Source organism: Nothoprocta perdicaria, unplaced genomic scaffold, assembly GCF_003342845.1.
Source record: "Nothoprocta perdicaria isolate Ctin4 unplaced genomic scaffold, notPer1 scaffold_158, whole genome shotgun sequence".
In the NCBI taxonomy this organism is placed as follows: domain Eukaryota; kingdom Metazoa; phylum Chordata; class Aves; order Tinamiformes; family Tinamidae; genus Nothoprocta; species Nothoprocta perdicaria.
This window is the reverse complement of record NW_020454738.1, coordinates 756,724-783,933: the sequence shown is the minus strand read 5'-3', so window position 1 is coordinate 783,933 and position 27,210 is coordinate 756,724. Positions and strand designations below refer to the sequence as shown.

Here is a 27,210-nt window from a genome sequence, read left to right as displayed (position 1 = left end):
TTATATTCCCACAACTCTAGGAAAATATATCACAGTATTACACATGAAACCTATTTGTTCAACAGTGCAAAACTAAAATAAAGAACTTCTAGCATGAAATTAAACTCTTAAGGAATTGAGTTTATATGTTATAAAATCCATGTAAAAAATAGAATATCTAATTTTAACTAGGATTTCTTGTATTCCTTAATCTGTAGCAAACATTAAATACTTTAGTCTATAGTTCGTATTTATAAGTTGCTAACACTTATTAGCCTCACCATGAGTGGGCATGGTATTAGAAATAGCACTTTCTATTCTTACCTCTTCATTCTTTTAAACTTTTCCCACCTGCAGCTTAGCTACTGGGACATTACAATTTAGAATTTTATACTGCAAACAGTAGAACAAAACTAACACAAACATGGTCACGGTTAACATTGGCTGCCTTCCATTTTTATAAAAAATCTCCTATGCATGCAAAACCCACAGTGTTGAGCCTGCTGAGACGAGTAGATTTTTTTTTTCAGTTTTGCCAGCTTTCAGCTTTCAAGATATTATCAGAAATTTAATTTCATTTCTGAGGTCTTTCTTAAAGTTCCAGGCTGATGATGAAGTTTCAAAGAAATTCTTAGCATTCTTTTTTAGACTATTAAATTCCTCCTTCTTGCACAGCTACTGAGATAACATAAAAACATTACCTAAACACAAGCAGAAAGCATTCCCCATGCAGAGGAGATGGAGTTGCACTGCAGTCATGACAGCATTGTGTGACATAGGAGCAAATGCCATTCAAACTGATGCGACTGAAACTCATCTCCTTATAKTCTTTCCAGCCCACCCCCCTGCCAGGTGATCTGTGCCTGAATGAAGGGCACACACATTGGTCATATATCAGAAGGAAAAAAAAAAAAAAAGTAGAAATACTGGTGACATTCTTCTTTAAAGGCCTTTAGTTTCTTAGTCCACATCATTATTTTTTCAGAGACCTGACTCATCATTTTGAATGTCAATTCTGGCAGTTTTCACAGTCTACAGTTTTTGTCCTGTTAAACAGAACAGTCAAGCTGTCTGCTTTTACCTTTGTTTTCTTAGGAATCTTGTAATTCCTCCCTAATAATTGTCACGTATGCAGCTTCATTATTGTCAGATGGAAAAGGCTGAAGTCAAGCTTACAAATGATGTGGCACATTCTCTGCTATGGTAAAATGCAAAATGAAGGTCAGAGTTTCATGTATTTCAGTTTATGAGCATGTTCTCTCTCCCTTCAGTGCTTTGCTTTGCTTCATGTATTGCTTAGCAAATCAGGAACTGGCACAGAGCAGGGTGGTGGATTTCTCATTACAGTCATCCCACTTCTCATTGTAATGCAGTCATTGTCTGTAGATACACAATGCCAGCTCATGAGTTGCCAGCAAATGATTTTCCAATTATTGCTCAAGCAAATTTATGAAATTAAATTCAAGTATGATTTCATGTAACAGTAAAATTACATAAACACCTGTSTCTTTTCCATGTAGAAGAGTTCCCCTTTTTTCTTTGTTAATTTTTATCTTAAATTTCCTACTTTGCACTAGTGAGTATTTGGTATGGTATTGCTTTCCTTCTGGGAAGGTGATGTGTCTGCTCCAAGCATATTGCGTATTGTAATGCAATTGGCAAGATACCTCCATTCCTGAAAGCACGTTCCAGGAAAACATGCTCTTTTTAAGCTATTCATTCAGAAAGGACAGCCATGTATGCATCTTTTCATAACTGACCTTTTACTGTTCCCTTGCACAGGTAATGGATCATTAGCAATGAAGGACAGCTGTTATGGTTATCCATAAGGAGACCGAGTACATAGATGTGTATTTGGCTTGCATATAGTCAGCAATATGYAACTCTCCTCTTTGCATAGATATCCAAAACTAAACACCTGCCATTGTTGTTTGATCCTGTCAGCCAAGAACAACTTTAATGTACAAATTGGGTTCCACCTACTTTTCCCACCTTTCTACTTAGAACAAAGCCTTACTTTTTATTTGAAAAACAGAAATACGATACTAGAGAAGTACTAGATATCCATCTAATGTAGTCATCACATCTAGACACCCAGCCATATCATCTAATCACTCTCAAAAAAGATCTAGATTCATTTAATGATAAGTAATGATACCACCCCCTCATTGTTTCTGTTGGATAYTGTTCCAAGAATTCAAGCTGCTAATGGTTAGAAAGTTTATAATTTCCAGTTTAAACTTATGATCGGTTTACATCCATTTGGTCTCCTGACAGCACTGTTCTTTAACTAACTCTTTGGTTTTCTTTGTATTTACCTCACCGCCACTACAGTTGTATGTCAGCTAGAGAGGTGCATGGCCTGACAGGAAGATATGAGGCAGAATATCTTCAGTTATAATGTCCAAATCCTCACTTTTCCTTAAATTCTTTGTAAAGTCATTTTGCATTGTTAAAACATAAAACATTCTTTCTTTAAGCAGAATGATCAATGGGTTTTATAAGAGCTGTACTATTAGCATAACAAAGTAGCTGTATTAGGTTTAATTATTTATTTAGTAGGTTTTACTATTTGTTATGCAAAGCAAATACTTCAGGCCCAACATAAAAGTAGGTGTATTAGAAACCCAGAACTATATTCTGAGTCTGCATTCGTAAATTGGTAAGGAATAAGAGAAATTTAAGTGGGTGATGGGAGGGACAAGTCAAGATACTGCTACGAAGACATCCCAGAAGATGAGAAGATCCTGAGGCTATTTTCTTAAAACATACAAAAAGGAAGTAGGGTGAGGAGGGAGAACAAGAAGAAAAGGAAAAGAATGGTGGAAAAGTGGATAGCTGATGATTAGCTAAGGACATTGGGTTGAGACATTGTGAAAATGGTTGCTTGTCCTGCAAAAGGCTGCAATTCTTTAGGCTCTGAAATCATTGTTATTACTGTAATCATGCCCGTAGAAAGATGAATTTATGAAACTCACTGGATTCACATAGCATGCAGTCACAATTTGGTAAGTTAATGATGTCCTAGTAACAGCATGTGTAGTTTAATAAAGTCTGATTCTAGCACTACTTATATAATAAGACTGCTGCCTGTAATGTATAATAACTCTCAAACTCAACCTTTCTTTAGATATGTGCTTTATTTTTGTTAGTATATCTTATTTTTAAATGACTTTTTTYTAATCTGGAAAAGTTCATGCTTTTGGAAAGTCAGAGCAATGTACACAGATATGTATGCATTTTTCCAAAGGAGAAAAAAATTATTTCCTATGGAAGTGTTGCTATGCTGATTGAGATTGGCTTCCCAAAGAAAATCCCTATCCTGTGAACAGCAGTGTTATTGTGGTAGGAGCTGGGGTAGTAAATATGATAGCACGAGGTCAGAGAGAAGTATTCCTACTTAGCAAAACAGCCATGTCAATCACGATAACAGTCTTTCTCCTTCCCTCCTCTGCTAATCTGTCACATGGAAAGACAATGCTGCTAGCAGAGTCCCAATCCTCTTAAATCTCAACATTAAATTGTAATATAAAATTGAAGTCATCAAATTTAAGCATAGAATTCATACCTAACTGTAGAACTGAACAGTTTCTCCTGCACCATTTGGCTCAGCTGCATGGTGCTGCGTAAGAATTACATGCAATAATGTCTTTAGGTGTAAATGAAACTGCATTATCATTTACTTGATAAGGTTCTGTATCCTAAAATTAATTTAGCAAATCCACATTTGACTTTGCTTGCCATGCCAACAGCAGCTACGCTATCTAGGAGGCTTTAACAGGAGAGTCCTAAGATAGTGCTAAATGGACTGTACCTGTATATGATGCAATCCTGCTGCCACTTCCTCATCTGCCTCACATATGCTTACACACACTCCTGCCTTTCCGTTCCATGCAGAAACATGCACAACCACTTGCAAGCAGAAACATGGATACAACAACTCAAAGTTCCAAAAACTCTTGCTTGTAAACAGAGGATTTGAATTAGCTTTTAAAGGATTGTTTTTGTTTGTTTTTCTTTTTAGAGCTTTTCATATAACTTGTGTATTGTGGAGGGTAGGTAATATGCACCACATTACCTATGCATTTTCTCAGTCTGCTGTATATTTTCTTCCCATAGGATAAACAACATAGGTTCAGAGGAGACTACGAAAGATGGAGTTTTCACTCAGAAAAGCTAGTTGGTGTTTTCTAATGGGTTGATTTATAAATGTAGTAAAGATTGCTTCTGATGACTTACATGGGATACATGGTAATTGTTACAAATCATAGTAAAACACAAAATATGGAAGGTGGGAGGCATACACTCAGTGTCCTGGCAGTCAGCACAATTGCAACAGCCGGAAGAGYTGATTTTAGAAACTCCTGAGTAAAGCAGCTGTCACAGGAGATGGTACTGCAAACATATTTGCTGTTTTCACAAATACCCCTTTTTGGGTGCATAAGCACGCAAGGGCTTGTGGATGTGCCAGTTCATCCCATCAGACACTTGTAGAATGGAGCATCCAGCAATCACACCCCAAACAGCTGCACAAATAGAGAGCAATCTAAAAGCTTTAATTTTCTAGTATCATAGTGCACTAGCAATACTATCTGCCCACAGTCTTTGCCTTACCCCATAATAACATTTAACAATGAAATCTAGATCAAGATTTAAAACAATGAGGACAATTGTCTAAATAGCTGCAATATCTCTTGCACTGAGAAGATAAATAAGGATAATAGAAGAGGCATTGTGAAAGACTTCAGAAATTTCTTAAGCAATTCCTCCTCTATATTTTATTGATTTTATAATTGGAGTCATAAAAACAGGGGGAGAAAGGGAAGTTAATTGGTGAATTTGCACAAATCTTCCTAGAATTCCAGAGGCTCTCCTGCCAAATTATGCAACACCTTCTAAAATCTTTGTATACTTTAAAAATGCAAAGTAATCTACATTGTAACTCTTTCTAGTTGGATGCAATGGCACCATATTTCAAGACACAGCTTCACAGACTCTCCTTTTTCATGTGATTAGCAGCACATGATGTTTCTGTAGCAGRAGGCAAAAACAGAACTTAACCCTTTTACTTTTGCCTCCACAATCAATCTAGATCACTTTATGCCTTAAACTCATAATGCTGAGATGCACTGAAAATATTAACAGGAGAGGGAAATAATTCATGCAACAAAGAAAAGCACTTTATTAAATAGAACTTTTCCACTTTCCCCTGTTTTACTAAAGTAAGTCTTTTGGTAAATGCTAATCTTCTGAGGTGGCTGACAGCTAAAAATGAGTTTGTGGGAATCTGATAGCAAAAATGTGTGGCTAGGAGACAATACTAAGCCTCCTTTGAGGTTCTTTAATATTTTCCTGATGACACAAGTGTCCAGAGAGGTACATGGCCRGAGAACATACAGTCTCTACCACTGGAACGTAAAATCAGTTCAACAATATATATAATGCAGAATTCAGGGGCCACACACAATATGACTGCCAGGAGCAGGATTCGTATTATCAACACACAGAATGGCACTGCCATTCTTTCCAAGTGTACAGCTCATCTATGAAATCCAATCCATGCAGAGATCTTTCAAGGGCTGAAGCTTAGAGSAATGAGTCATAGACACCTGGGGGGGTGACTGTGTGGGTTGAGATTTTAGCTCTTATTGTTTCTCAGCATACAAAATACACACAGCGTAAGCCAATTGAACACTGCTATAATGAACCCCTCTTGTTGATTGCTGTCTGCACAGGGCTTTAGAATAAAAGTTATAGCTATTCAAGAGTGTTTGGCAGCTGAAAGAGGGCAATGGAAACAGATCTTAACTAAAGCAAAGCAGTTTGCTGCATTTGACTATTGCAGTCACTGATTTCTCCTAGTACAGGTACCTCAAAGTTGTAATATCATTAATGACAATATCATATATTTATGGTAACAAATTACATTGCATTTCTTCCCCAAGGGTCTAGTTCTATTTGCAATACTGAAAATTTTAGACCAATTGTCCCTAAAGGCCCAGGCTGTATGCTGATTAGTTTTGGGGCTGAAAAAAGAATTTGTCCTCCACCACAAAAGTGCATGTCCAACTGTTCTTTCAAATGATGGAGATTTTATTGTGAAAATGGACCTCATGCAACACAGATCCATCATTCCTGCTGTTCCTTATACCCATCACTAAATCACTCAGATATATCGTAGGGTCAGAAGTCCTCTCTCAAGACCATGTTTTGCCTCGGACTTTATATAGCATGTGCATGCTATCATCTGAGCTGAAAACAAATACCAGGATAGGCATCTGAGCATGCAAAAATATCTAAGAATAGGTTTAGATTCCTATGCTTATATGATTCATAGATGGCTACATCGGCCACGATGGCTTTATTTTCTGTAACAACTCCCAAAGAACTAAATACAGATTCAGAAGTCTRCAAGCATAAGCACACTAATTACTGATAGGTAAACTACAGTGCAAATATACATCATGCTTACAGTCACCAGTGAATGTAAAGTAGCTTATCCCTCTCTGAAAGGATAAACCACTTCATGATTACCATGGGGTAAAAGCAGTCCCTGAGCCAACTACTGCGACAGAGGTAACGTATTGCAAAGGATCCTCACTGACCTTGCAATAACTCATCTAAGTGGCCATATCCTACACCAAGGGTTGTATTCCAGTATAGTCTTGCCCACGAGCTCTGGTCACATGTGACTGTCCAAATTCTTGCCTGAGAAAGCAGGATTGGCMTCTCAGGATGGGTGGCAGCATAAGCCAACTGTGCCGACTGTGTAGCCTATTTCTATGTTTTTAGTGCAATATATAAAGAAGATGAATAGTGGTGTTATGTAACAAAAAACCCTTGCTTCTTACACAGTAACTACTGGGAGCAGTTGCAGACACATTTTACACAGAATATGGTTTATATTTATAGGAGATTACCTTGTCCTCTAYTTTATTAAATTTAGGAATACGACAAAGTAGCCCGCACTACTGCTACTCAGATGCGTTTGTAAAGCACCTTAAAAATTTAGAGCACACTAAACGCTAGGTGTTAAATATAATTATGTCAGGCTAAGTGCTAATGGTGTAGTAGTGAAAATGGCAGTGCTATAACATTCTTAATGTTCAGAAACCAATGACTAAAATATTCTTGTTTGTTTCAGCACAGTACAACTAAAAGTCCCCGGTAACACAAAGATGCATCTGGCTCAGTATCTAGAGAATAGAGACAAGTTTTTCTAATTACTTCTGACTTCGAAAATCAGTACTCTGGAAAGAATTATTCAAAATTATACGCCATGCTTTAGAAGCACCAGGTAAACTTCAGTTACTGCTGTGCAGTACAAATAAAAATGTGTTTTGCTTAATACTCAAATGAAATACTGCTTACTCTAGATCAATCTGCATTTTAGTGTGGGAATTTTACAAATGTGATTCGACAGCTTGAAATTCTGCTTTTCTCGCACGGACAAATGTCAGGAAAATTATTCATCTGCATTTAGATTGGCACCCAACTGCACTCCCGCCTCCAATGAGAGGGGGTCTGATGTCATTCAAAGGAACAAGTGCATTCATTTCTTTCCCAGGGTGAAGCAAGAAGTATTTGTAAGTGGCAGCATATTTATTACTCTACTACTGCCAGTTTCATCCTCTCGTCCCAATTATTTTCCTCAAACTGTTCAGGTATGCTGTTTTGAAATCTCTCTGACTAAATGTTTAATTTCAGGCTATTTAATGTATCCATGTATTACTGGGTTTCATCAAGGAGTTTCCACAGATAATAAGTTGAGAGGAAGTTTCAGGTAATTATTTGTTTCTTTAACCTCCTAGACAACACGGCTGCCCTTATTAACAGTGATCAACAGTGATTGCTGGATAAAAAAACGGGTCTCAACAGAATCTTCACTTAGAAATAACCGGACATCTGAAAGAATATTCCTTGTGGGTGATCAAACTCTCTAAACAACTGTTTAGAAAGATATTACCATGTTTACCTTCCACAGAGCAAGAAAGCAAAAACCAAGAATCATCCCCAGGAGCATACAAGACACAGTAATTACTTTTCCAATAATTGTAAGAGCAATAATATCATTTTTTATACCTTTGCATATACTCAACGACTAATGGTTCACAGTAAGTTGAGTATCAAAGAAGTACTGCAGATTTTGTATGCTATTTATGCATTTGCAATGAAATTCTGATTCTTTGCATATGTCTCATTTCACCAGGTCATAACAAATCATATTTTGTCAAAAAGCATTTATAAATTCAGCCTAATCTGGTCACATGACACACACTGCAATGCACTTAGTATGAAAAAAAAAAAAAAGCACTCTATAATTCCAGTGATTTTTAAATATGGGCAGATGCATCAGATTACCCAGGAACTTACATGTCAAGTTTATTACATTTCAAGCATGTTTTCACTTAAGGTCTCCATTAGAGATTTAAAATACTATTCCCCTTTGCTTTGAAACAGCAATCCACAAAGTCYGAAGAGTGAATTTTCTGGGCTTTTTTTGTGGAATAATTGAGGTAATGTTAATGAAAATTATCAAGGCATGCCAGTGAAGTACTAAACGCCCTTAAGTTTCTAACAAGATTAAGAAGTACCACTGTTCCCCTTACAGACTATTTTGTGAAAAGTAAAGCTGAGCAAAGGAGAGTAGCTGATGTGATTAAGTCTCATTTCTAGGGTTCACATGGGACAACAAAAAATTAAATATGTAAATTATCTTCTGGTTATATGCAGAAAGACAGGGAGTAAGGGAAAGGAGAGGGAAGAAGAACAAAAAACAGACAGGTTTACCTGATACTGTACAGCACTTTTCCAGTCTTAGAAATCCTCAGCAACTTGTTGTCTGTTGTGACATCATGAAAGTTTGCACCCTTCTCATTGGCAAAGAATAAATCCGGCTTCCAAATAGAATCCAACATAGAGGGATCCAGGTCCAGGGAATCATCAGGATATTCACTGTAAGCCAGACGTGAGTCGTTCCACTGCTGTCTCAAAAAAATGTTCACTCTGTAGTCCTACAGAAATGCCATGTATAAAGGTTACTAAGCCAATAACCAAAATGGCCTCACTTTAGCTTTGCTTATGCTTTTTTTTAGACTATGTATAGTGCCAGGGTTATAGCAAACAATTTTGTTATCCTTTGAGCATGAGAATTGTCATTTGAAAATAAAGTGTAAGTATCAAACAAACGCAACTGGTACATTTTCCAAATTGAAACTACTTCTATGATGAAGAAAATATTAGCTGCAACCTGAGATATTAAACATAACTCCCTGTCAAATGTTATGGATTAACACAGAGGTACTTAGAAAATCAGAAAGCATTGCTGTTAGCTATATACCATTTCTACAACAAAGAAGATTCTATGAAACTACTAATTTAAATAAATTGCTTACAATATATAAATTGATTATTTCTGATGTACTCACATATACTTGCTAATTCCAGTAAAGTCAGATTTTTACTGAAGAAATTAAATCAACATTTCTTATTTCTTGTTTCTATCCTCGTTCTGTCTCCCGTACGCTTTTCTCTGTATGTCACTTCATTTACTCCTCCCTCTCTGCATCCCATTAAAATCATTTTAATTGCATTCTTCTGCTCAGTGGTCTGTTAGTCACCACTGGGAAGGCAGCAATTATTTAGAGGTTCATTTGGAATCAACATTAAGACTGTGCCAAGAACTGGCTATTAAAAGGGAGTATGAAAAGAGCTTTTAGTGTCTTATCCAAAACCCACTGGAGACAGTGGGAAAATGATCATGCTTGTTCTCCTTATCCTRTATTTCCACAGTCAGTCAATAACAGCTGTGCTTCCCCCAGTGTAACTATTGTTACATATTTGTTTAATTACTAAATTTATCTGTCCAGTGAATGCTTTCTTAGAAATACACCTATTTTTCATCTAAAAGGAAAATATTCAAGAATATTTATACAAATTACATTATCTGAAGGARTATGGTAGCAAAATAATTTTGTCAGCTGTGCAACTCTTACACATTTCTAATTTATTTTTGTGATAGCAGTATTACATCAAAATGGCAGCATTGTATTTTTAATTTGGAAATTGTATGAGTTGACATGTGTCATTAGGACATTCAATTGCATTTCCTAAAGAACTTATCATCTTTGAAAAGGAAGTATTACTACCCTCATTAAAGGTGCAGTAAGCTGTGCAATTTTTAAGTTCTGTTGAATAAGCCCCTCCAAGCATCAGTATTTCCATTGTTATTCAGTAGGTTCATGATGAAAAGTGTGCTGTTACCCTGACGCAACATTTCTAACAGACCCAACATCCAAACAAATGTTTTTGAAATCTTTGGGATGATGTGTCACAATCTTAATAGCAACATGATTTTGCTGCCTTCTTTATCATTTTTCTTTTGCTAGTGGATCAAAACATGAGTAGCTACTAATCACAGAGAGACAGACCTAGAGGTCTCAAGAGTAATTCTGCATCTATTTTTCAGAACCCACTTTTTGCTGTGGTGTGGTTTCATACAGCTTAAGATCAAATAGCTACTTGGAGTTCTGAAGTTATAAACTCTCTTCACATCTTGTGAACATTCATTAATTCTTTGGTCTTAGAAAAAGAGTTTGCCTGTATGCAGGACAGTGTCAGTTATAAAGACAGTAAAATMATTTTAATTCTGAAATTTTAATGCAGAAAATAATGCTGGAGCTGTAATCAGAGAYTGCTGGTAGAATAAATGTACTAAAACTAGCTGCACAACTACCTTTATTTGTTCTTTGAAACAGGAAATAAGGATTTTTTTCTTTCATGACACAGAAATCACAAAGCAGTCAAATCACCAAATGCTTTAGAGAGATTTTTTTAAAAAAATGTTCCTTCATGAACTTTTGATGATTTAGGAAACAAAAAACAATCTGAAAGATCCTTATTCAAAGAAGAGCTTGCTTATGACATACATTATACCAAAAGCATAAATAATGCCAATAGGCTTATACTGTCTTTTTCATCATCTTTATAAACATATCAGACCCGCTGCACTGATTCACTTCGAAATGCTTTCTCTCTGCATGCAATGCTGGTCGAAGCAAAATAGCACATCAGCTTGTATCTGATTGACTTTGTTTATAGGCTTGATAGCAAAAGAAATAGTCATACAAACACAAACAGCCGAAAGCTGTCCTTACTTTTTCTTCTGCTTGTCATAAAAGCAGCAAAGAGGAACGTACATTTACACCAGGAGGCCTAATCAGGTGTAGAATTTTATATTTACTTTTTCCTATGCTAGCATTGTCACTCTCTTACAAAAAGAAAAGATGTTCTTCTGAGCATGACAACATGGAGCTCGGGCTGTGTGTATTTTGCAAGTTCCTCATGGCCAATGTGGGTGGAGTGTAGTACTGTACTCCTACACGAGCATGAGTACACCTGCTTCACATAGTCCTTCTGACAGTGCTACTGTGCTAAAAGAGAAGTATGGACATAAAGTTGTGATCTCAGCTTGCAACACTGATACTGGCAATAGCTCAAGGCAATTCATATGAACAATCAGCTCTCCTCTGTTCTCAAGCTGAAAAATCAGGGTAATACTAACACTCTCAAGAACTGGTAATCTGATTAACTTTATTAGATTTCTCTGAAGATTTAGGAAGCTAGTATACAGATATATCAAGTTTGTAATATAGGAATCTAGAGAAAAATATCATTCCATTCCCCTCACACTGGGCAAAGTCAGGGACCTCAATGTTGCATCTACCAAGGTAACTACTAAGAGCTTCAGCAAAGTTCTGGGTCCTTTTGGCTGCAGGCAGCTAATCTAGAAGTAGCAGGGATGGAGGACTCCTCTCCTCAGTGCTATTTTCTATGAACTGATACTCATCTCCTTCTTCCCACTTTTCCCTCCAATGACTTTAATCATCCAGGTGTTGAGTCAGATATCTGAGTCAAACAGACTAAGCCAGTCTTACATGCATAGAAAGGCTTGCTAGAGAAACTGCATCTTTTCTGTACCCTAAATATACTTCCTGACTGGGATACAGTGGCTTAATCATGTATTGCAAGGTCATGAAGGTCATGCAACAGAAAAGCAGTTGGTCACCCACATGTTAAAAAGTATTCAAGGTAGCCCCAATGGCTTCAGTGGGACTGTCTGATGTAATTAAAACTATACATATAAATCACTAAATCAGGATGTAGCAAACTTATTTATGGTTTTTCTAGTGGGAAAATACTAACATACTCAAACAGCAAACCTCTAATGCTCCTAAAATTTTAAGAAGGATGACAAAATTTTCTGCTAACATAGGTACCTAAAACACAACTAGAGTTTGGTCCATTTATCACCAAAAAGAATTTGCTCCACTGTGTCACTCATTGATTATAGGACATAATGACAATAATAATGTCTTCATAGTCATTTCTATAATTAACCATTAGCTTGTCAATGTACAGACTCCTCTTACATTCTTCTATAGGTGATAGCTAAAAAAATCCGGTCATTAGCAACACTGAACATCTGAATTATTTGGGATTCTGCCCAGCCTGATGTAGATTTATCCTCTGTGATATGCAACCACARTCAGGCTGCACAGTGAATTTTCTGCTGAATGCTCCATGTGTGAATGCTTCCAAAAATAGATGCAGAGTTTACCGGCTTATGGGATAACTTTTTTATCCAGTGATGTGACTCAGGAAGAGATTTTGCTCTTTCTTTGCAAGTTAGTAGTTTAATGAAAGAGAAGTGGATCAATAAAGAAAATTCCCTGTGATGCTATCTTGACTCTGATCTGGTCTTTTTTCATAATTTTTGTCTACTGTTTTTAATATTTTGGTATAATATACATCATTCTAATGTATAAGAATAAAATAATTAATTGCAATACTGTCCCATGGATGAAAGGCAGAAAGGCAGAAAAACATGTATGCATTTTTTTCCTGCTCTTTGAGAAAAACTCTCAACAAAATTCATAAAGACTGTGTGGAATTCATCTTATTGGAGAGAAGCAGCACAAAATCCTGCTTTAATTCTCATAGAAGAGAGTAGTTTTTAGGAAAATACATTGGGCATAGGAARTGTGCTGGCCTTTCACAAAAGGATGACTCTGACCCAGCCATCAGTTCCAATTACAGAAAAGAAGCTACCCCATGCTAAAGTTATTGAGAACATGAGAACATGACATTGATTTTGGTAGGACTGGGACATCAATCCTGATTGCCATATTCTTTTTTCCCCGTGAGAGCTTCTCAAAGCAAGTTTTCATCTCCCAGAGTTTACAATGACCTACTGTAGCTCTTCCAAGTTATATTCCAAAAATGTATCTTCAGTACATCTATATGATTTCAGTAAGTATACCTGTCCTCTGAGATAGGAATGTCTCTTTCTGACTTGCAATCCAGTGTTTTAAATCAATCTTTCAGTTTTATGTCATAACCCTCAAGAAAATGTAATAGGCAAAAGTGAATCCTAGGAGTCAAACAGAACTCATTTTTTTTTATCACAAAGGCTGCCAACATTATACCACACAATTTTATCTAGTTCAGAACGAAGTATGTAGAACAATAACTGATAACTTCCTCTCTCTCCRAACAGTTTTAATACATGGTAAAAGTAGTCATATCATTCATTAAAGAAGTGAKAGCATAATAAAACCATTACCAACCCATTGAACAGCATCTAAGAGAACTCTCCACAGTTTTGGCAAACATTATGAACAAAGCAAAATAAGAAAGCCAACGGTCTTTGTTTTCAACTACTTGAATGTTCAGCTGTTTTCAGCAGAATGTGTTAATGAACATTGGAAAGSTACACATTAACATATTTGATAGACGGTAAAATGCAATGAGGGGATTTAATCAAAGCAATGAAGGAGTCTAATTAATGCAATCAGCATTAGGTCGTGCAAATATTTTCATTGAATGCCATCTTGTAAAGCCAGTGACGTGCAGGTTTTTCTCTATTTAAACCTATGTTGATGTCTCTAACAGCTAAGACAGACAACAGACATGGCTGGGGAAAAGGGGCTATATTTATATCTATCTTTTAACTGCTCTTTAAACAGGAAATWAATTAATTAACCTGAAAATTATGTGTTAAAAATTATAAATTACATCAAAATACATTCATTTTCATATCATTTTAACTTTAATTTAGTTTTCTCATTGAGATGATTTTAAAAGATTGCATATTTATATTCAATGCATTAAATTGTTTACTTTATCACTGAATATTTTATAGCTGTGTCTTTTCCACATTAAGTAATAATTCAACTTGTCCTAGTTACAGCTTGCMTTTTATGCTGAAAAATGTTAAGTTGCAGAGTTTAAAACTATATATATTTAGGAGTAGAGGACTTGTGTTCCTCAGGCACCTCTTTCTAAAATGGCAGCAACAATTAAAATGACATTTATATTAAATATTTATATATACTAAATAAAACTCTTAAACTAAGCTAAATATCCACTCTTCCCTCAGAAAGCAAAGATCACAAGGCAATATCTACCCCATGATATAAAAAAAATAGCCTCTGGTATACCCTAAGTCCTTTTATAGCTAGCAAGTTCATTAGCAATTATCAAGAGCTCTGTCCAGAGTTCAAAGTACTAAGCAGTTTTATTGCCTCTGGTTTCAACAAACATAGAAAGACCTCTGCAATGTGTAGGAATCACACACCAGACTAATGAAAGTTCTTTGAAATTGCTTCGTAAGTGTCCTTAGCTCCTTTCCTGAGGGGATGYACGTCTCACAAAATGAGGTATATTCAGTGCAGGCGCAAGCATTCTTTATTAGTTTATTCTGTCACAAAGGAGACTTGAAGAATCCAAAAACAGCCTGGAATGTGTCACTAGTTCCCTTTCAGAATGTGTTAAACTCACTTCTTGCATGCTAATACCTGAGCATTTTCGTTGCTGAAGAAAAGCTTTTACTGTAAGAAAGCCACCAAAAACCCTCTAAAAATTAACATTGGTTGCCAGGTATATGCATGCTTGAATAAATAGTTGATTTTTCTGATTCATTTTTTGAAATAAAGGATTAAAAAACTCAGCATTATTTCAAATAGTTTCCTTTTCATTTTTCTTAGCAAAATTTAAGAGAAAATGAACATTTGCTTCCAAACCATCCCYAAAGAAAAAATGGACTGGAATTAACATTTCTGGTCTATCTCTGACTTCTCCAGTTTTAAAATTAAGCATTTTTAAAATGAAAAACTCATATTGAAATGAGAATTAAAGCATTTGAATTTTAAAGATCATAATGGAAACTCTGAATTTGCTATTAYATCCCTTTTCTTTCGTTCTTTGAATTCAGTTAAAATACTCTGTCAGCCCTCTGGAGTCCCATCATTTCCTAATATCAATTTGTCCATCAAAATTCCCTGGTCTCMTCCTCATAGTTATATTTTTTAGTCATTTGGGCAAGTTACTGATGGGATGCAATTCATAGAGAAATAGGTGAGCAAGTTAGTTTGTTTTAAATAAGACAGTTAAGTTGCCTACATCAGCATAGCTTGTGGAAGTCTATAATTCAGTGTGCAGCAAGAGACGCACACAAGATGCCAAGTAAGTATTAACAGGCATCCCCAAAGCTGAACTCCATTACTCTGCAGCTTCAATATTAGCAAGAGCTGGGAAAGCTCCTCTGGGTTCTCTCTGTTGGCTGCCGTCACAGTCACTACAGACTGTGGAACCGTCACTACAGCTATGTCTTAAGATTTGATAGTCAAGTTTAGTAACTTATGTCTCTTTCTTTATAGCAATTTTTATATTTCTTTTATTTTAATTCAACTGGTTTATTTTTAGTAAGCTAAGAACTTATTGTCCCCACATCTACAGCTTCTCTATTCTACATCTCATCCCACTCCTTCACAAGATGGCTTCAATGGCCAGTCCCACTCACCATTGTAGTTTCTGCTATTGAACCAAAGCTGTTGATAAATATGTTGCAGGTAACATTTACAGGAGGACCTGCAAGTTGAACAATAAATAGAAAAATTGACAGGTTGCGTTCATGACATATATTAAGTACTGTTGTTTTCTTGCCAGTGGCAGYGCAGCACTTACCATTGTGGTTTCTGTGACTGATCCAAAACTGTTGATAAAAATATTGCAAGTAACGTTTACTGGAGGACCTGTGGAATGCAATAAAAATGTTGCAATACACATTGAAACAAAGGTACAGATCCCACAGCCTCCATACAATCAGGTACAGATGTGGCTGAAAACAAGTAGAAAGTGAGTTTTCCCCTCAAAAACATGTAAATGTCTACAAAAAGAAAAATATTGTCAGTAACAGTTGTAGTTTCAGTAAAAGCTGTTATATAAATACATAGAAGAAGATCCTCTTTTAAGGATTTACGAGAAGTGTTGCGGCATGGATATCATGATTGTTTCTTTTACCCACAGTACCAGCACAGAATATACCACAGTGCTGTAAACACCCCTCTCTGCCTTTCTGCTCACCTTTACAATTGAAGGATTATCTCTTCACGCCTCTTCCATTCTGCATGCAATGGCATGCCAGTGAAATTCCCAGCAAGGGCCACTTTTYGCATTGACTCCAGTCCACTGGAAATGGGACTTAGACAAGCAGCTCTCTCTGCACCCAGTATGGAGATTTCTGCTTTGCCGTAACAAAATATTTCAGTGGTATCTGTTCTGACCTGACACAGCTTTCACTAGACAGCTAGGCATAATCTCTTCCCTCCCACCTCCTTTCCTGATATTTAGCAGTCACTGAAGTGTAGCACTGTGAATGGGAACATAATATTTCATCTGTTATCTATTAGCCTGCTATTCTTTTAGGTATGATAAAATAAACAGGGGTTTCTAACTGAATCACAAATCAGCAAATATAGGTTAATCTATATGACTGAATTTCAGTGATAGAAAAGTTGAAACAAACGTTTAATATCAAATACCTCTTTTCTTCTTTCTTCCCATTATTATTTTAAATTATGTAAGTTTCATTATATTAAAAAAAATATATAAACACCTATCTCAGATTTCATCACTGAAATTGTGTTACAAAGGCCAGAAATATCATTACTTATTTTGTCAAAAAAAAAGAAGGTGGCGGGGGGGAGAGAGGGAGAGAAGTTGAAATAAGGTGCCCATTGACATGCAGTAGTCCAGAACAGACAGTATCAACTTCCAGATTGTTATGCCACACACACACCTCAAGAGACAAACTTGCTCCATTTAGGAAAGAATGTCTGAAAATGTAAGCTATTTTAAGACTGTTAAATACCAACAAAATTTGTTGTTCAAGTCTAGTTTTGTAGCAATTGTAACAAACAAGTCAAACAATCTGCCATTCTCTTTCCAAAGAACCATATTTTTTCCTTTTCCTAAATCATACTATATTTCAGTAAACATCCCAAATACTTTTCCATGATCATATTTCAAACAGCTSGGGGGCTTGACGATCATCTTTCTCTAAATAAATGTAAGTGCTTGGAATTATAAAGTCATTTATTCTGTAAACACCTTCTGGAGATGACTGAATCCAACCCACTGGCTGAAAGAAGGAGTCAGGTAGAGCAGGATGCTCAGGACAGTGGCCAGTCAGGTTTTGAATATCTCCAAAGATGGAGATGCCACAGTCTCCCTGGGCAGCTTGCTCTAGTTAAAACTGTGTTGCTTATATTTATGTGGCATTTCCCATATTTCACTTTGTGCATCCTATCACAATACCAGCGTCCCTGAGAAGAGTCTGGCCCCATACTCTTTACGTCATCCTGACAGATATTTGTAAAATTTGATAAGATAATCCTGAAACTTTTCTTCTCCAGGCAGGACAGCCTCAGCTCTCTCACCTCTTTTTATGTCATATTCTCCAGTCCCTTTATCTTCTTCATGGTCCTGCACTGGACTTGCTCCGGTAACTCCATGTGCCTTTAATACTGGGGAGCCCAGAACTGGACACAGTACTCCACACATGTCCTTTCCAGGGCAGAATAGAAGAATAGAAAGAGAGAGAGGATTCCTTCCCTGAGCCTGCCAACAACACTCCTCCTAATACAGCCCAGGATACCATTGGCCTTCTTGATCACAAGGGCACAGTGCTGGATCAAAAGCCTCAGATCCTTTTTAGAAAAGCCACTTTCCAGCATATCGGCTGAAGCCTATACATGGGATTATTTCTCTCTAGGTTCAGAGCCTGTCATTTCCTTTTGTTGAACTTCACAAAGCTCATCCTCCCATTTATCCAGTGGCAAAGCCTCTCTGAACAGCTGTGCAACCATCTAGTGTATCAATCACTTTTCATGTTTTGCAACATCAGCAAGCTGTGGGTGCGCTCTGTCCCATCACTCAGGTCACTAATGAAGACCTTAAACTCAGTATCAACCCTTAGARACTGGTAAACCATTAGAGACTCAGTTCAGATGAACTTCATCCCACTGCACAATGCAATGCCACTGCACTTCATCTCACCCACAATGCTTTCAGCCCAGCAGTTCAGCCAGTTTTCAGTCAACCTCACTGTCCTACAGCCTATTCTACAATCTKACTATCCTCACTGTCATACAGCCTRTACTTAATCAGTTTGTCTATGAGCATGTTATGGGAGTCAGGGTCAAAAGTCTATTACAGTTGATATAAACAGCACCCAATCCTCTCTGAGAGGGTCTTTATTCACCAAGTCATTGATTTTATTGTGGAAGGCTATTCAGATGGTTAAGCATGATTCTCCTTTCATAAATCCATGCTGACTATTCCCATTTTCTTCTTGTTCTTARTAAGTTTGTAAATAGTTTCTACTATTTTTTCCATCTCCTTACCCAGAATTGAGATGAGACTTACTGATCTATAGTTCTTTGGATCCTCCTTCCGTGTTGCTTGAAAGTATGGATAAAATTTACTTTTTTCCAGTCCCCAGGAGTTTGCCCATCAACTTCTGTTTTTTTTTTTTTTTTCAAAGATAACTGAGAGTGGCCTTGCCAACTAGGGGGAGTGATTGATGGGCAAATCCCACAAGGCTCCATGGACTTGCATAGGTTTAATTTGTTAAAATGATTCCTAGCCTGATCCCCTTCTGCCAGGGTGAAGTCTTCATTGCTTATGCTTTTGTTCTGCTACTTCCAGGGTTTGGGAGTCCCGAAGTCAAGTGTCAGCAGGAAAGTTTGGAAGCCAGGAAAGTGACAAAGAAGGCACTGAGGACTTCAGCCTTTTCTGTGTCCCTTTCAACTTTCTCTCAGCACTGTCCTGCAAAAGTTCCATATCTGAGCACCACAATTTTTTCTTCAATGTCCACTGAATCCAATTATACRTGTTTAGCTCTGCTAGGGAAGCTGCTATCAAAACATTGACTTCAAAACAGACATATGCTGAGTAGTTAATAGTCAAATGCTAAATAGCTAAATGCTATCTCACCATATTTTACAACAAAGGAAACATTTTTACATTTCTGTATCCAATTATATAATACCCTTTACTTTCCTTCCCCAGAAAGATTTTGAGTAGTAAAAGAATTTAGTAAACCCAAGGCTTGCCCATGAAACCATTCACGTGATTTTCACTCTCAGTTATCTTAAAGGGGATTTGCTGGTGAGATATTGCTCCTTTTCTATCCATATTTTTTTATAAACACCAGAAGTATAGTGAGAGATTTACGAGCAAATGACAATAGAAGGTACTTACCACTAGATCTTAAGAACTAACCTCTGATCATTTCACAGATTCTGAGCAAAGAGCCTAATTTTCTGCTAAAGTCACTCTCTGTGTGATGAGTTTTCTAAACATGACTAGGAATATGGGTGAATTAAATAGACCAGAAGTGTCTGAGAAGAAAAAAGTAACTAACTGAGCATAAAATATTCTAGTGGGGAGGTTGTCTACTTGCTACATCTTAAGAAAAAAGTGTGCTTTAAAAAATAGCTCATCATGCCATTTTTTTCTTAAGAAATATTGCACATACATGCATGCCTTCTTCAAGATTTATCTAACCTAATTTTGCTTTTCAGATGAAAGCTATAAGCTTCTATGAAGTGTAGCTGAGGCCTGTGAACGTAATCTAAAAGTCTTCTAAAGCAATGGAAACACTTGATTCAATTTTACTGCCTAAAATAGAATCTCAAAAGAGTTGACATTACCTCTAAAAAAATTAAGGAAATTGTACTATATAAACAATTCCTTTTTCTCCCACTAGTTTGGCTTTTGTTACCTCAAATGCAGCAATCAGTTGCCTTTCAGTCACATTCAAGATGGTCAAGGTTATCTATGAGGTAAAATGCCATTTTTCTTGAAATAATTTAGGCCAAGAAAGCAGACAGTTAATGTGCAGATCCACCCTTCTTCCACAGATGATCCAATCTAACTGCCTGCTGACAGAAGTCTCCAAAACGGGTCCTTTCTAAAAAGACCTGACTTTATAATGTGCCATAAGACTTGGGTGAGTTGAAGGAACTTAATAATTTCAGAAACACCTCAGCACTCCTCTGATCACTTGGCTGTAATAAACTATGGATATCCTATAATATATTCACCTGGATGTACTCTGGCATATTGCCTGATGATTCCTCTACCAAAGGTGCAGCTGTGATCATGTCACCATCTGGCTGGAGAGCGAGTCCTTCCCTGTTCGAGGGGGAGGAATGGGAGGGAGTTCCCAGGCTGAATGGAGCATGCAAGATGTGCACTGAGCCTTTTCCAGCTGTTAAATCCATCTGTAGCTTTTGCTGGATCTCCTCTAGTATTGATAACACGTAGCCCCAAAGCTTTCTTTATTTGATAGGCTCATGTCAAGTTGAACTTGAACTCTTACCCTAGAGAACATCCTAATTGTGACTATTCATATCTATATTCTCATAGTGTTCAGTTTCCAGGATCTTCATATTAGTTTCAACCATATAGGTAAAATATGCATTATAATCATATAATGGGTTTAAAATTATGCTGGTACATTTGTCAGTTTTCCTTGATATGTGTATTTGATAAGTGATTTTGTAAGGCAAGCAGAAATATTGTACTCGTGCACACACATACATACACACACATGGAAGTATGGGCAAAATAGAAAAGTGTACAAGCAAATAATAAAACAGAAACAGCTCATGCAATGAATGTGATATTATTGGAAGGATAGTTACAGATCTGTGTCCAAATCTTGTGTCCTTCTGTATGTACAGCATTTTTTAGTCCACCTTCTGACTTTGGCGTATGTGCCAATAGAACAATGTTTTCGAATCATCTGAAATGGTTTACTTATTTCATTATACAGAAGAGAAAGATGAAATGAACTTTCCTACTTTCTGTACTATGGGAGCCAGTCCCATGACACCAGGATTGTGTCACAAGAACAAGATCAATCTAGTCTGAGAGCAGGGACTCAGTGAACAAGACCAAAGAGCAAAGTGAGGAGACGGCAATCCCACTAAGGTCTGGGCATGTCCTCATGGTGATTTCAAGCYCAGCTTAATGAGTGAGGGAAGGGCAGAAGAAAGACCCATGCAGAAACTAGCACAGCAGGGGAGAGCAGCAGAGCTTGCTAGAGGCTTATTTTGAATTGCCAGAGGCAGAGATCTCAACAACCTTTTCTGCTCAACCAACTTAAGCAGCATTCAAAATCCAGGATAGTCYTCATGAGGCCTGAAACAAAGCTGACCCCCATCGAAGACTCTGCTTTTACAGTTGCAGTACTACAGGTACCTGAATTACGACTTCAAGAGCTTGTCAAACTATCTCTTCATGGCTGTAGGCATAGTGCTGTAAGTCAGGCAGCAGAGCTGAACTACCACGGTGGACACAGGTCATTAGTCATGGCCATGGTCATTGGACAGGAACAAGTTATTTATCCGTCTAGCTTTCTTCACCCTCCAGAGTGAGATAGAGAGAGTAATGACTAGAGAAGTTCTGTCAAAAGCAGCTCAGACAGTCCTGGGCTTGGGGACCTTGGAAATAAGGCCAGAGAGAGAAAGGAGAACTTAATGAACTTTTTTTTTTTTTTTTTTTTTTTTTTTTTTGAGGTGCAGGGATCCTGTAGCTACTTCTAAAGTAATGCAGCTTGCACTTTTCTAGGGTCTACCATAATGCATAGTCTAGCCTCCGGTGAGAATATTCACATGATTTAATAATTTTGCTTGAGGTTCAGGTAAGAAAATGGGACCTAGACCACAGACCTTATTGCAAATACTTAGGTGGAGACTTTCTTGCCTTCCCTTTCCTTTTGCCCTTTGTGCAAAATCAATGTCTTCCTCCATTTAAATATCATCATTTCACTAGAGTGTTAACATGAAGGATATGTATCAGTCACAGGAGTCAAAATTAATGGCATCTTAAGGCATAAAACCAAGGTGGAATTTCTTGTTAAGGAATGCCTTTCATTAAGGAATTTCTGAGGAATGCATGCTGACTCCCTAAGTATAATCATGCTTATTAGAGAATCTCTTCTTCTTTAGAAGCATTCACCAAAAATCCATTGTACCACAGCCATTATGTCATTATTACGYTTGCATCACCTTTATTACTCATCAATGACAATTGTACCATTAAGCAAAAGACAAACAAACAAACACAAGGGCAGAGATCTCAAAGACCTCTGAAATACACTAATAGTATGGTACTTTGTACTGATCCAATTTCCTGGAAAAAAAAAATCAAAAGCAAAATTATTATTCTGCTTCATCAAGCTAAAACAAACATCCTCTAAAAGTTCATCTGTCATGTATAATAACTTATTTTGCTGAGCATACTATGTCTACTGGTAAAAATTCAGCTGTGGTTTTGGGCATGTTCTGTAGCATCTGAGACTCAGAATAGTATTCAGTGGTATCAATATATACTTATGAACAGGATTCAGTCAAGAGGCACGAAAGCATTTAAAGAGACAGTACTATATCTCAAGGATGTTTAAACCCCTTTTCCAGATTATCATTCCCACTGATATCACAGAGCCCAAATACCATGAAGAATCTGAGCGATATATTGAGCAAGGATTTTTATTTGCAATAGTATCTATAGATTAGAAAAGACTCTCTAAACAACATGCCCTGCCCAAAGCAGAGGGAGAGTTATGGGCTACACTGAATAGAATCAGCAGATAAGCATTATAGATAAATGAGCATCTTAAATCCTCTTTTTTTCCAACTCTGGCTGCCTATTTTCACAAATGGACATGTAAGTACACACAAAAAAATAAATAAACAAAATGACATCAAGAGAAAGTTCTCCCAAATGAAAAGTTGCTTTCACTGTGATAACTACAAGAAATATCTGAGCAAAAATCCAGCCTTACAGCATGATAGAAAGGGAACATTACATTAAAAACCTGAAGGTCCTTCTTCAAGAAAATGTTTGAAGTCATACAAGATAAATACCCTAGTTACTGTTAGATCCAGAATAAGACATAGAAACAAAGTATCTCTGAAGTAAGTACAGCTAGAGCCATCTAAATATACATTGACATAGTGTGAGTTCAAATAGCAAGTAAAGAAGTTTTGAAGAGGTATGTGAGGTTTCTGCTGTGAGACTATTGCTGAATGTAATGGGAGTCATGCCGGTAAAATCCTATCAGTGATTCAAGGAAGGAGAATTCCTGCTAAGAGGCATTTTTTTCTGCTTTAAAGTATTTGTGAAAATTGCTAGATTGACACGCTTCAAGAATGAATGCCTTTGTCCATAGACTCAGCACTGGAAGACAAGACTCTGACTRCAACACTCTGCACTTTGAATTATAGGATAGTCCATACAACATGTTCATTCTTCCCTGCCTCTTTCTGCTAAGGCTGATAACAGAAACATATATTACTGTCAGCTCTGGGCTGCAAGGGGATATTTGCACTCAGGTTATCTAGTAGACACTGCACAGGAAAAAAAATTCAGGTACTATTTCATTTCACTCCCCAAACCAGGACATGAGAAATGAAAAGCTCTTTAAACAGCTGACACGCTCCTGATTTACCCAACTAACATGCACTAGTCTGCAAAGAATATATAGCCGTATATAGCTGTAGCAGTCACAATGGATTGTATAAGCTCACTGGAGCTGGCTTTCAATAGGTAGTTTGAGGGCTCCTACCAGCGCAGTCATAGCAGGCTGGAATTCACTGGAGGCCATTAACCTCAGGCACTATAGCTTGTGCTGAGCTCCCTGTCATCTCTGTGTGGCGCAGAGCAGCTCTGAGCAGATTACTTGAAAGGCAGTTCAGGCATTCCTACACTYGTGTGGAGTCTGGATATAAAATTGAAAACCAGTGGCTTCTTAGAAATCTTAGATCCATAAATTTCCCATAGGAACCAGAAGTCTCAGCCCAAAATTTCATTGTACTTATGTTAACTTTGAAAATATGCAGAAAACATGCTTTAATTCTTCCTATGTCCATCGAATAAAGTATGAGGGAACACTATTGCACTGGATTCTGAGAAGCAGCTTGGCTGCTTCTCACTGATGAAGAGCTATTTGCTGCTGATCAGCATGTGAACTGCATAATCTGTGCAGACACTCCTTAATATGGCTAAATAAAAGATGGTATTGCCTCTCTAGTCATGAATTCTATGCTCCAGCATAGGGTCAAACTCCTCTTGGGTAATCTTATTCTTAATAAAATTTATGAAATCCATGTAGCCAGCTCATCTAAGAGACCACATGGAACCAAAAGGTTAAAATAGGCACTGAGAAGAGMAGGAAAGAGGGGAAATATACTTTCTTTAGAAAAAGAGATTAATAATAATATTGTAATTCTCTAATTCTGTTGACCTGGTTTAAGCTTGATTTTCAGACAGAATGAAGTGTTACTGCTTTGCATCCTTGCCTCAAAAATATATATATATATAAAAAACCCCTAACCACTGTTTTATTCATTTTCTTCTTTTTTTTTTTCCTTTTTTAATTCCTTTTTTTTTTTTCAACCTGTGCATGTGGTCTTGCACCACAGAAATTCATGGTAGCTTGATCAATAATCACAGTCCCAAATACAGAGCTTGGTCAATGGTCTCAGAACCTGTTTTAACTCTTTGTTTTTCCTCCAAGCCTTGGACATTCACTTTATTTCACAGTTCTACTGGCTTTTCCTTTAATACTTCATATTCTTCCTTGCTTTACTGTCAGAAAGCATATGCAGACATTCAAGAAAAAGAACAGTTTGCTTAACTGCTATTGCTGACTGGAGCTGATTTATGGCTGCTAGAGAATTTTACATGAAATGATATATGGGACACGGATGAACAATGAAACTTAGACTAATGGTATGGCTCAGGCATAAGGGTAAATGACAACAGAACTGGATTGTATTCTGCAACTAATCAGTCATATATCCGCCACAACTCTCACTAAAAACATTCCTACTATTTTCAAAACTTTGGCTATTTGGAGATTCCTATTTTTGACATCTTTATAGTTCAAGTCATTTCCATAGAATCTATGCAAAATATAGCTTTGAAATTTACTCCACCCTCCTGACTTCAATGATTCCATCATCTGTGATGCATATTTAACTCAGCCTCCTATCCCCTCCCCTTAGTAGGAAAGATTCTCTTTCCCTCTGGGAATATCCTGTACAGTTTCTCACATCCTGAATACCAAAGAGAATCTAGATCTTTTAACTGCAAGTCCCCCCTAAAGCACTTCTCTGTCTCTTTCATCAGCAATTTATCAGCCATCAATTCTTCCTATATATAAAATGGCTGGAACCTGGGAGAGGGAATAGAATCCTTCTCCAGACTAGAAAGGCAGCATCCTATAAACTAAAGTCAGCATCTGACAGACTAACTTTCTTTTTCCTCTTTTCATCTATAGCATATCACCTGATGTAAGGAAAAAAATCAACTCTTTGATRCAGGATGCTCACTGCCTTACTGAAAGGAGAATGACATGGCTTTCACATAGGGTCAAGGCTCTGCTGACCTAAAAYATGCTATTCTATCATCAGCAGTCCTGTGGAGCAGGACACTCCTACAAATCCTACTCATCCATATGAGAATACATTCACATTAAGGAACAAATTGGCCCAAATAAATGTGGCAGGATTTGACCATAATTATTTAGAAATTTGAATAAGACCACTATGCTTTTCTCCTATAGAAAAAAGTTAAAGATTGAAGATTGTGTGCTTTGTGCCCCACACACAACACACCTCAAAACTGTCATAAACAACATTCCCATAGATATGAAGCCAAAGAGCTGAAAAAAATCTCCTAGATGCTTATTTTTAGGATGGTCATTTTAACTAGACTGACCAGAGGCTTTTAACACCTCTGACTGCTCCATTTGATGAGATATTCATGTCTGAAAAAGAAAATTCTTGCAGTCTGAAACACTTATCTGGTGTGGCCCCATGTGCATTGCAGCTTGGACATATGTATGTGCATGTTTTTATGCATAGGCAATAGGCAATATTCACAACTGGCAAAATAGAAGTTACATATGCCACTGGTTTCRCCTTATACATGTAATTGGCATGACTCTCTTCAACAGAGTAAGGTGCTGGTTTAAATCTGAGCATTAAAATCAACATTCCTGATAAAATTTTACTATTATTTTATTTGCTATTAGGACTAATTCTGTACTTGATATGCTAATCATCACAAGAAGCAAAAACAGTCCTGACAAGGCAATTTTAGTTATTCTCTAAGAAGATATAAAGAAGACAGCACACATTGGGAATGTAGCCATTAGAGATAGGCTAACATGATTATTGATCTGGTAAATTTTAATCCAAGTTTTTCCCTAACTGACTATGTTGGTTTAAAGTAAACTCTCTCTACTCAACTGTATTTCCTCAAGCACAAGAGCAACAGAGATAACACAGAAACATGCTCCTGGGATGGAAGAAGAACAAATTTCTTAATGCAGTGTGTATCAATTGAATATCATTTACTATTCTCTAAGGGAAAGTTCCTACAATTCAGCTAGTCTCAGATGTGCCCAGTTGATTCTGCTCATTCCTAGGATCCGGAAAGGCAAATATAGAAATAGAGGCATATACAAATACATCTTCTTTGCTTTTAGAGGAGAACATCCTACCACTATGGTGCTCTCCAGACACTCAGCCACTTACTGTAGCCAATAAAGAGCTACAGGTAGAAGCAGAAGCAATGTCTGACATTTGAGTGCATAAACAYCCAAGTCTTAGTGGAGGAATCCCAAGGATCTTATAAAGTCCACACGCAGATCATGATGTTGAGGCGCCATTTGCAGATAGAAAATGATGGGCAATGGGCTCTTTGGGGTCCCTTCTGAAATTCTGCTTCTCCGAAAGSTTTAGGTAGCTCATCCAGGATCCACAACCTTTTCCTCTGAATCAACATATATAATCTAATTTTGAAAAAGCA

The 27,210-nt window shown here is 37.1% G+C and overlaps 1 protein-coding gene across 6 annotated transcripts in view; it reads right to left on the bottom strand.

Moving 5' to 3' along the window:
• Positions 1 to 27,210, bottom strand: part of GLRA2 (glycine receptor alpha 2) — a 117,937-nt gene that overhangs the window by 83,148 nt on the left and 7,579 nt on the right. For 3 of the 6 annotated variants that reach the window (XM_026035314.1, XM_026035316.1, XM_026035318.1), the window contains exons 3-4: positions 16,006 to 16,073; positions 8,770 to 8,993 (exon numbers count right to left, since the gene is read on the bottom strand). In XM_026035314.1, coding sequence (XP_025891099.1) covers positions 8,770 to 8,993; positions 16,006 to 16,073 — 292 coding nt within the window. Of the gene's footprint in view, positions 1 to 8,769; positions 8,994 to 15,841; positions 15,910 to 16,005; positions 16,074 to 27,210 lie in introns of all 6 variants that reach the window. The other 3 variants (XM_026035315.1, XM_026035317.1, XM_026035319.1) reach the window with 1 other exon arrangement.